Source organism: Odontomachus brunneus, unplaced genomic scaffold (genome assembly GCF_010583005.1).
Source record: "Odontomachus brunneus isolate Ranch 3 - 2012 unplaced genomic scaffold, Obru_v1 Obru_scaffold_007, whole genome shotgun sequence".
Lineage (NCBI taxonomy): Eukaryota > Metazoa > Arthropoda > Insecta > Hymenoptera > Formicidae > Odontomachus > Odontomachus brunneus.
Genome location: NW_022639457.1, coordinates 1,868,347 through 1,880,371, shown reverse-complemented (window position 1 = coordinate 1,880,371; position 12,025 = coordinate 1,868,347). Strand labels below are relative to the sequence as shown.

Sequence of the window (12,025 nt, the reverse complement as noted above, 5' to 3'; positions counted from 1 at the left end):
GGGGGGGGGGGAAGGGAGGAAGAAAGAACAACGCGAATGGTAGTCTATCGAGAAGGAGACTTTCGTGAACCCTCGTACGTTGGCCTCGCGCAACGAGAACAGCGTTACGCTCGGTCGACGGGGTACCTCGTGAGAATTCGGGTGTCAGGGGTGCCTCTGTAGTAGCGGCGGTGGTCGTGATGTGAGAGGTGGTGGTGGTGGTGGTGGTGGTGGTGGGTGGTAGTGGTGGTGGCGGTGGCACTGGTGGCCGATGGTGGTGGTGGTGCCGCCGTTGCTAGTAGTGGTGCGGTTACAGTCGATACGGCGTGGCGGAGGCGTCGAGGAGCTTTTCGTCGAGGACGACGCGAGTGCATGTTGGAAGCAGGTTTACGTAAGAACGAACGACGACGACGACGACGACGACGATGACGACGATAACGACGTCGACGACGACAACGACGACGACGACGACGACGACGACGACGACGACGACGACAATGTTTCGTCCGCTTGCTCGCTTGCCTGCCTACCTACCTGCCTAGTGGTGACGTCGTGTGTGCTGGTCGCGTGTGCGCACGTGTGACGCCGCCAATGGATACTCGACGAGGTGGCTGATCGAAAACTCGAGGGGACGTCCTCGGCGCCGTTTGGGCTCGCCGAACGGAGCGCGCGCTGCTCGAGCGAGGGCGAAGGAACGCGAGCGACGCGAATACATAGTTGCGAGGAGTGCTAGGGTAGGAACACACGAATGGACGAAACGGGTCTGTGCAATTGCGACCTTTCTCCACTGATTCGCCACGGTACGTAGCGAAGACTCCGGAGAGTGGTGGATTTGTGTGAAGGGCCACGAAAGGACAAAAAGAGACGCGTGAAAGGAATCTCTGGCATAAAAGATATAGGAAGAGAAGAGGGCGAGAAAATCACAGTAGGGTGAATAGGGAGAAGGAGAACGAAGAGATACACACAAGTGCGACAAAGTGTGAGGACGCGAAAAGAAGGATGGGCGAAAAATCGGTCGCGATAGGTTTCTCCAAGCGAGCGAAGACGCCTCTCGTCGTTGGTCGTTGTTGAGGCGCGTCCGAGTGTCGAGTGTTGGGAAAGGAGGTGTCAAGCGCGACAAGCAGGAGTCGAGGGACGCCGACGACGAGTTTCGGTACAACGACGACGATCCGCGCGTCATGGAGCCGTCGGTGTTTCTGCTGTACGCGATGACGGTATTTGGCGTGGCGGCCAGCGGCGACAAGTGCGCCGACGAGTGCTCCTGCAAGTGGAAGAGCGGGAAGCGTACGGTGGAGTGCATAGATCGTGCTCTGACCAGCATACCGGAGTGGATCGATCCGGAGACTCAGGTGCTGGACACGAGCGGCAACGACATCAGGCATCTGCCGAGTAACATTTTCGTACGCGTACGTTTGACGAATCTTCAGCGTCTCTACCTGCGCGAGTGCCGTATCGACCGGATCGACAGCGAGGCACTGGCCGGCCTGACGAATCTCGTGGAGCTTGATCTCAGTAACAATCTACTGACCGCGGTGCCGAGCTCGAGTTTCACGGATACGCCGTTCCTGCGCGACCTGGTGCTCGCGTACAATCCACTCGAGAAGGTCCGCTCGCACACCTTCGAGAGCACGCCGAATCTCGTGAAGCTCGATCTATCGCATACGCAGCTGGTGGAAATCGAGTCGAAGGGTTTTCGCGGGCTCGACCTGCTCGAGAGCCTCAAGCTCAACAACAATCGATTGTCCACCTTGCATCCGGGCACCTTCGAGCCGCTCAACAAGCTCACGAGTATCGAGCTGCACGACAATCCGTGGATCTGCAACTGCCACTTGCGCGAGATGAAGATGTGGCTGGTGAAGCACAACTTGCCGACCCTCGTGGCACCTGTGTGCCATGGCCCCGAGCAACTACTCAAGCGTGCCTTCACCGACCTCGGCATCGACGACTTCGCCTGTCGGCCGGTCATGTTGATAGCCAGTCGCTACGCCGAAGCGACCATCGGCGAGAATGCCAGTATCGTGTGTCGCGTGAGCGCGATACCAGCCCCAAAGGTTAAATGGTACTGGAACGGCCGATTGCTGACCAATCACTCCGCTTTCAGCAGCTATCAGAAGATCCTTATCTTCGAGGAAGGCCAGTTTAGGAAAAGGAGCACACTGATCCTCACCAACGCCCAGGAGGCGGACTCGAGCGAGTTCTACTGCGTCGCTGAGAACCAAGCCGGCAGCGCCGAAGCCAACTTCACCCTGCACGTGTCCCTGAGGACCGCGGGCATGTCGACTCTGGGCTCCGGCCAAATCGCCGGCATATCAGCCGCGTTGGTCGTGCTCATTCTTTTCATATTGCTCATCATTCTCGTGCTGTTTATCCGTCTGCGAAGAATGCCGCTGAAGGACGTGAAATCGTCGGTGCCGATGGAAGCGACGTCCGGCGGTGACGGTGGCGTCGGCAACGGTCCCGGCGGTGGTGGTGGCGGCGGCGGCGGCGGTGGCGACAACAACCCACCGTCCGCCACATCCACCACTCGTAGGAAGCACGAGGAGATCGAGACGACGTCGTTCGGGCTGGAGTCGAAGCCACCCGCATCGTTGCACCTGAGTTACGTGCAGAGACCGCAGGCGGCTGTGGTGCAGGATAACGAGTACGCGACGATAAGCCGCTTTGACGACCAGAGTCAACCACCCACGGTGGCGATGCCCGCGGGCGCCTGTTTCTCGTCGACGACGTCCTTGATGCCGATCGATAATCCGGATCTCATCAGGGATACCCGGCGCGGCTCCGCCGAGGACATCACGCCTTACGGCGTCGCCGATTACGGTCGTGTCGAGGCAATGGACGATGGCAAGATGCTCTATTCTAGTTGCCTGTGGGAGGCCAGAGATGCCTGCAGAACATCCGTTTCGGTGAGCGCGTATCCGTCGAAGGAGACGCTCGCGGTGGTGGCGCCGGCCGTCGAGCAGTTTCCGCCGGGCGCGAAGCAGATGCGAGTCTGGCAGAAGGGTGTCCCGGTACTGCCGCCGGTTTCAGCGCTGAAGCGTGTCCTGGGATCTACGCGCAGCTCGCCCGATGAGGGCTATCAAGAGGGCACCGGGACCGATGTCTAGGTACCGCTACTTCATTACTGCGACGCCCGGCACCGTTACCTGGAGCTGCGTAGGAGGCATCAGGAGGACGACACCGACTGCTAAAAGAGGGGAGATAGACTACCATGAACGGAACCATGAACAGAGTTGTCCTCGCGAGTGCCGGACGGGCGGTAGTGAACGAGTAGAAGAGTACAAGAGGAACTGTTGAACTGGAGGAACCTCAGTTTGTGTGATCGCGCGCGCATGAAAGTGCGACGATGACCGGGACCGACCGCCGCGACGCGCGATCGCTGTGATCGCCGCGCCACGCCGTCGCGACGTGTCGAGTACCGTCCTTACCCTACCGCGAGCACGGTTGAACGACAAGTTATACGACAGTGAATCCTTCGCTGTTGAACCGCGCTACCATGATCGAGCTTTCGCGTAGAGCTTTCGTGATCGAAGGTACGAGGCCAATTCTCCGGTCCGACCGGTCAACACGGCCAACTAGGTGCCGCGCGAATTCACGAGACGGTGCCCCCACCGGGACGGATAGTACGGTACAATTAACACCGCGATACCATAGACAACGTCTAAAGACCGCGTCGTGAGAGCGCGTATGAGGCGTACACGCGCGACGATCGAATCGCTAAGTGTATCCTAAGCAAGGAGCCTTCGAATACGAGATGACCGTTGCTGCGGAGGTCGATGAACGCGCAGATCGTTGTACTCCAAGGGGCCTCAAGCATCGGTCTCGGGCATCGATTGTCGAGGATCGACAACGACACGACGTATTATCGTGTTGCTCATCGGTACAGTGCGACGAACCGATTCACACACATACACACACACGTACACATAGCCGACTCTGTTTAGGGTCACCGCGTGCGATTAACACGACCTTCGAGCGGCGCGTAGGCGACAGGGCAAAAACAACAGCTAGCTCTCCCGCTGTCTCTCTCTCTCTCTCTCTCTCTCTCTCTCTCTCTCTCTCTCTCTCTTTCGAGCTTGAAGAGCCACCTTGTTCATGCGGACTAACACCTGCGAGCGTGCGTCCATTCATAGTGGTGCGACTCTTTGAGGCGTTCAACCTATCGTGTGCGGCAATTAATGACACAGTTAGCGATGTCTTGTGTGTGCGGTACGTGTGTGGTGCACCAGTTGGCGGACGTTCGATTCTGTTTAACTGGAAATGTGCGCGCACCTGTCACGGGCCCTGCTCCTTCAGTGCTCGACATCGATGTTGTTAGTTTGTACGGGGTGGCCCGGGAGGGACGGTCGATGCTTCAGTAGGTGATAGCGCTCGTCGTTGTTGTGAGTGAAGAAGCGTTCGCGAAGCGTGTGTCCAATTTCGAGTAGTTGGAGGGTTATCGTCCACGATAGTGGAAATTGGTGGACGTGCACGAGTATCACGTAACGTAAGTCGAAAGAGATCGGAGTTTGCAAATGGGTAACACAGATATTGCGAGCGCGTCTCCAAGTTTGCGGTAAGCTCTCCTTTTCTTTCTCTCTCTCTCTCTCTCTCTCTTTGGAAATTCTATTTGCTCGTTGGTCGCGACAATTGTTCAAAACTGGACACGTATTCGCCGGCACTTCTTCATTTGTGAACATTTGAGGCTGATCGGTCGACGTGGTCGACGGTGTATTGACCTTCCCTGCTGCGACACCCTGGTGCAACGTAATAGTGAGATATCGGTCGGTCGTATTCAGTCGACCAAGAAGCCGCGACATCTGTGCCGATATAAGCCATGCCTCGCGCGTAATGCATATACCGCGTGCATCAAGTCAGAGGCGAGGGAGCATGATGACGATGCGCTACGCGCCGTGCTCGGCCACGTCACTGTCACGACGATCATGTAGCGCAAATATCGACGGGTAACACTTTATATAACGGCTGAACCAAAGTTAGACGAGTCTCCTCTTGAGAGAGACGTTCAAGTAGCGAACGCACACGAAGACTACAGTGCATATCCTGATTAGGATGACGCGTAGATGAGTGTATACGTACACACGTGATAGGAAAAGCGAAGACGACGCTTAAGCTATACCGAAGTGTCTCGCGAATTTTTTCTAGTCAATTCGGAGTGAAAGAGGGAACGAAGGGGTAAACGACGGATATTTATTTATTTCGGCGGGGTGAGAGGTTCGCGCGCTGGGAAATGGCGCTCTCTCGATTGGGGAGCGTGAGGTTAGTCTCTCGTTGAAATCAACGGTGCGGGTCCCTCGAAGCCTCGGTCGACAAACTCTCACGATTGTGAACCGGCGCGAGCCTATATTGTTGCTTCGAGTGGCTGGTCCGAGTGGCTCTCGTGTCCGAGACGAAACCTCGCAAGAACGATCGAGCGAGAGATAGATACGGTGTCGGATGCTGCTCTGGATCCATACTCACGAGGCATACGTTCTCTGATTTCATCCACAGACTCTCTTTGACGGATAAGCCCAATTTTCTTTCCAAGTGTCAAATGTTCGTTTTTCCGAATACAAACATATATATATATATATATATATATATATATATATATATATATGACTTATGATGGCGACGCTTGCCGTCGTGCTTGGAGGTTAGGTCAAATTGAAGAGAAAAGTCTTGTATTATTTTGCGCGCTCGTGCACGCAAATTTTTGTGTTAATAATTGAAGAAGATTGACAGACGATCGCGTGTAATCTTTCACTGATCTTCTTTAATTAATAGCTCAAAAATCTACGTGTTATTTGTAAAAGTGAAACTTTTTTCTTCAGTTTGATTTAATTTACAAACATACGAGTGTCGCCATTGCAGCTCATGTACCGCACAACACGCGATCATTCGCGCCTAACCTAACCAGTCTTTTTTCATTAATAACTCAAAATCTTACGCGGTTATTTACAAAATAGTAGAAAACTTTTCTGTTCAGTTTGACCTAATCTACTTGTATACCACGGCTCCGCGTGTGTATACATACATACATACATACATATACACACACACACATGTGTGTGTCCTTTGATTCTCGTGTTGAATATGATTTAACGATGTGACATTTGAATATAATGGATATAATCGATCTTTTCATAATTTAACGTCGAATCTAGTTACGTATTGTCATCAATATTGAAACGTCGGACATTAGAATATATTCTGGCGTTTTTATCGATATTCTACTTATCAGCGATGTAAAATGTTCGTCGTATTGAAACATTTAAATGTCGTATTGACAACGGGTCAATGCATATTACTGTGACAATATCCGATAATTAAAGATTGACAGTATGTACTTTTAATATTGACGGGTCTTTCATCCCCATGTGAGTGCATGTAAATCGCGACGGTAAATCCAGAATACACGTAGATCTCGATCGTCGTCTTTGTATACGGCGCAGCCACTAGAATCAATTACATAAGACTGTGATAAGCCTGTAAATCAATCGCGAGCGAATGTATACTATTGCTCAATCACTAAAGCAGGATTTCGCGATTGATTGGCTGGCTTATGCCTGGCGTTAGCGTCTTACGTAAGTGAGTCTCTGTCGATCCAGGCATTCGACGGGGAATCGTATTGTCAAATCGGATTATTATGTTCCCGCAGCGGTAACATCGCGCCGTATTGAAAAATTGTATCAGAAAATCATCGGCGGCCCCTCGTGGAAATTATCAACATATTTCGCGAGTAACGCTGAAATTCGCCGCTCATAATATCCGTCATAAAAGAGAAACGGTTATTTGCCTTTTGTAGCAGAGGAGAGCTCTTGCTGTGTAGAATTGGATCTTCTGACGAATCAATTCACATGAAAAGTTGTCTGTCATACATCGAATATTTTTGGGCATCGCGCATTTTCACGTTCGACAGTACATTGCTAACCGATTTGTCCGATTCATCTCTAAGAAAATAGAGTCACGTGCTTTCCACAATGAGCGCGATTCAATTTCACAAGTGATTCTCACATACAACCTCTCCTCTCATTCACTCGTACCGTGCTTTCTGGAAACATTTTTATCGCGGCGAAGAATTATCCCCGCTGGGAAAAGGCAACCCGATCTGATGATAAGTCAAAACGCCAGTGTTGCGAGTTTCGTTCGATCGCCACCTAAAGTGTGTCGACGTGCGTTCATTTTATATGCTGTATAAGCATGTACCCATGCGGCGCGTGCATCTCTGTATGCGTACGTGTGTGTGTGTGTGTGTGTGCGTGTGTGTGTGTGTGCGTGTGTGGAAAGTCGTGTGTGAGGTCGTGTGTGCTTCCGTTCGCGCGTACGCGTTTTCCGTTCGTCGAAAAGGCACGCGGTCGAGATAGGCTCGCGCGAACGCAAGCGCTCGATTTAGCGTTTTGCGTTTATTGCCGATTGTTCGTATCTAACGAAACGGCCGGTTTTCTCTGCTCAATGATGCGCAAAGCCATATTCGTCATATCGGAAACGAAACGAGCAAAAGAAGAAAAGAAAAACAAGAGGAAAAAGCGTCTCGAAATAGAGCGCGGTCACTGCGGACGTTATGTCGCGTGCGCATACAGGGTGAACCACACACACGTAGACATTTATTTCTTATACCCAGGAACGCGAGAGAGTAGAGATGACGTACGCGACGAGATAAAGCGACGTTGATTACACTGATACAAACGTACCGAATATCCGGAGACAACGGTCACGTAATTATGGATTTTTTTTCTATTTGACAATTTCTATTTCGTTGTCGTGTAATTAAAAGTCGCGATAATTAACCGGTCTCGAGTGACGAGAGAAAGTTCGTAAGGATGCGAAAAGAACAACAGTCACGTTGCTTTGAAACGAATCGGCTGTGCCACCGTTCTCCCATGTGTACGTAGGTTGCGTATACAGCGTGTACGTGGGGAGAGAAAACGAGAGGGTGGGTTACATAACTTGCGCCGCTATTTCATAAAAGATTCCATTTGTTCGTTCGCGACGCACTTTAATTGTCGAACCTTGTCGAAATTTCATCGCGAGCGATCGCTTTTCGTTGCTCTCTTTCTCCCTTCTCGGTGAGTTCGTTAGAATTTACAATAATCGCGAATAATCGTGAATGCACGAGAATTGCGTATTTTTCACGTAAAAATTTGTTCAGATATCATTCGCGAAATTTTCCAATCTTAAACAAGGTGATTGTTTCAACGCTTCTCGTCATATTTGGCACGCGTCCGGAAAGTTCGAAATTAAGCGTTTTAACTTGCATCATTCTATTTTTCGCATAACAATTCGCCGTTGCTCAAGTATCAATGACTCTCGCGGCGATTCACTCGTTGATTCCCGTCAGCAAACTATCGCGGAAAAAATTTCTCCTTCCTAAACTCGCAAGACGCGCAATTTCGCAAGTTAGAACCGTAGGTCTCGCGAATTTCTTTGGCTCGATCTTACTGATAGTTATGGAAATTTGGAGAGTACGACTTATATATCTGTTCATAAAATTGTGCGATAAAATGCGGGTATACAGCACTATAAAATGTTGGGGGTGTCTTCTACAACTTATATAAGGTTCGTGCAAATTCACGATCGTGTCTTATAAATAAAAAAAGAGTTAAAATAGACACCTATATATCAAAATATAGGAGAGAAGGTGGGAATATGAACCATTTTTTTTATCACTTTTAGACAAAAAATTTAATATTAAATAAATCAAATTTAATATTAATGCAATAATTGCATCAGTAACTGTCAAAAGAGTGTCAGCAAATATATCTCTTATAATGTATTCATTATATAAAACGTAGTAATATGGAACATCAGGTTCCATATTACCGCCCATCGCTATTTTCCAAACGACTCAACGAGTCTCAACGTTAGCGAAGAATATTTCCAAATAACTAATCCTGCGGCTCGAGACTTTAATCTTATTACTCTTTAATCGACACACTATAGCTAATATGTTAAATTTATCGATTAAGAAAAGATTTTACCTTGTGAAATAGAGGAAGAAAACAAAGTGACTTCTCTTAACACTATAAATAATATGACGCCAGATCCCTTCGATGGTGGATATTCATATTATCACCTTTTCTCCTAATCTCCTAAGTGATTTTGATCTCTTTGAAAGTGATTTGGAAATCGATGGAACTTGCAGCTAGCTCGGCTAGCTTTCAATATGATTAAACACGAATTAAACCGATGAGGTTCGTTTTACCGTACCATTGCAGGCTGAACTCCGTGAGATTGTTCCGGTTTCGATGATGTCCCTTTTAAGGGTTTAAATGCGCGTTTATCATGCGCGTTCTCGCGCATATCGGCATGTCGATCGTTCAAAGTAATCGAGAGTCAACTGTTGCGTGAGAGCTAGCTCAGGTTGAGTCGTTATATCTGATTCTGCGAGTTTTTTTTTTTTATAGCTCTCGATCGACGTGGCACACAATCGCCGCAACGCAACCGTGCCGGTTCAATATACGCAGCCGTAGTTCTCGTTGTCTATGTAGCGAACTATAAGGCACGTGAGGTCTAGAACCTTTACGCGAACTCGATATACCAGCTATATTGATCGGAGGAATACTAGCGAGGCGACGTTAATTGTGACGTATCGTCAACTGTCGAAAAGCGAATCTTCGGGGTGTGTAATCGTGTTACGTCACGTGAATTAACATTCGTCACTCGACGGAAAGTACGGCCGAACGCGCGTAGAGTCGTGTAATCTAACGAGATGGTTTTGTTTACCGAGAAATCACGCAAACGCGGTATTACCGCGTGGAAGCGCTCGTTGTTCATGGAATACCAACGGACAAATAGCTTCACACCGCACAGAATTACGCCACAAGAAATTAATATATCGGAGAATACGTTACACACGAATCACGTGTCTATATTAAATAAAGTGGGTGACACTAACAATGTTTGCGGTATCGGTTGCAAAATTCCATTTCGCGGGGCTTACTTCCGATAGATGTGGCACAGTTGAAGACACCATCGTTTATAGAACAGGCTGCGCATTCACACGAAGCGCACCTGAAGTCAAGACCGAAGGACAGAGGTGATGCCGCGTTAGATGTTTTCTCTGTTACACAGTAGACTACAGCCTGATCTACAATGTGTTCTTTGCCTCCTGTTTCTTGTTTTCTGTCTTTTTTTAGTTTAAGGTTTAAGGCTTGAGTCAGAAAGAGATAAAGAAAAAGTAACAGGAAGCAAATAACACATTATAGATCAAGCTTACAGGAGGGAACGATAGAGAGGAAACGAAAGAAAGAGTGGCGCATATACATCTTCGGGTCTTAAGTATTAAATTCGACTATGAACACCGGTCATAGTGAGGGAAAGAGAGGACCGTATGATCGTTTCTCTTCCTTCGTTCTTTCCACCAACCAAACAATTGGAAAGCATCTCGCTCTTTATTGCCCTCTCTTACAAAACTGACTCTATCCTTCCTACGCGGTAAGGCGCGGTCTATTCTATATGTCTATGGTTGGACACAGAGAGCCGAGGAGAGTGATCCTCGGATCGGAGCGTCCCTCGAAAGTTCCGCGCGCCCCGAAAATGACTCGATAATAAAACTTGGCGAGGGTGCACTCGACATAATGTTGTTGCGTGGATTAATTTTTGCTCTTCACTTTCTCGACTTATTGATCCAAGTCGGCGAGTCGTTCTCAAAAAATATCGCAGAACGGACAATCGCGCATCCGTTAGTCAATGGCATGCGGCGTTGCGATATTGGAACGAAACGTCGTGTATATGCCTGCTGGGCATAACGATTACATTGGCTAATGAAAGAAACAAATTTATCGGAACAATTTATTTGACTTGTCTTACATTTATTTGAATTACACACGTCTCTGAGATTTTCGTATTTCGCGCACAATGAAATAGGCTTGAAGTTCTACTGTTGCATTTTTGCACGATTTGTTTTCGATTAATGCGATGTTGACGAGCGCGTTGACGCAATTGTTCGGAATACAATGAATTTAAATGTCATTGCGTATTTTAAATTCCATCATATTTCAAAAGCACTGAGAAGATGTACGAATTATCAACAGCATAGAGACGGCTGTGTTTTTAACGTAACATATTACGACTATTAACTTTTGTGTGAAATTCTTGAACGTGAGAGATAAGTCGAATGTAATTCTAAAACGAGAATTTCGATCGATGTCACTTCGTCCTGAGATAATTTCACAGTTGAACGAATGACCTCTTCTTCTTTTCTATTTCTAAGCGACAATATGTGACATTGGCTGTTTTAATTTCGGTGTACTGATAACGCGCACGGCTACACATTTTCGCGAGAAGATATATTTGAAACACTGCCGAAAGGGACGCGGAGCAACGCGAGACGAGCGTAAACAACCCTGTGCACATATTTTCTCACTTCTTAAGGTAATTTCGCTCGCTGGGAGGAGCTCGTCCTTCGCTCCTGGCGTGAAAATATGCTTTCGCGGCCGCAACACGGCGGCGGCGGTTCGACACTGGGTGTTCGTGAAATTCATACATCTCGAATTTTCGTGTCTCCGCAATATTTTTACCGTGATATTTTCAATCGTCACTCGCATTGTTACGTGGCGACGGATTTGAAGCATTTCGAGTTCAAAACCTAATATATTCCGAGTCTCTCGTCGAAAGCTAGATTAAAGGAAATTCGACGAATTTTATAAATGCGTATTTTGTTACACGTACTTCTCAGATCGGTATTGTGTCAAAGAGAGCTGATTTCGTCGTTTCTCTTATTGATGCGGACGAAATGAGTCCCGTGACGTTCCTCGAGTGCTGTCACATTCATTATCCAGACCCAAGTCCGTCTCTGTCGTTACGGGTTATTATCACCGGAAAAGAGGCACGACATTCAACATGCCGCACGTCTTCTATTGTTACGCTGTGACGCCGAAACGAGTGCCACTTGTCTCATCAGTTGACAACAATAAACCGTAGTGCGGTTACCGATTGAAATATTTAAGATTAGGACGACAAAACGGAACGAGAGGCGTGTGAGAGGAAGCGAGAGAGAGAGTGGGGGGGGAGAGAGAGAGAGAGAGAGAGAGAGAGAGAGAGAGAGAGAGAGAGAGAGAGAGAGAGAGAG

General features: G+C 48.5%; 1 protein-coding gene across 1 annotated transcript; it reads left to right on the top strand.

Annotated features, from left to right (window-relative positions):
• Positions 1-545: 545 nt before the first annotated feature.
• Positions 546-11,955, top strand: LOC116853967 (leucine-rich repeat-containing protein 24). The gene has a single exon (XM_032835374.1). The coding sequence runs from the start codon at positions 1,158-1,160 to the stop codon at positions 3,081-3,083; it is 1,926 nt and encodes a 641-aa protein (XP_032691265.1). The 5' UTR covers positions 546-1,157; the 3' UTR covers positions 3,084-11,955.
• The last annotated feature ends 70 nt before the right edge of the window (positions 11,956-12,025 follow it).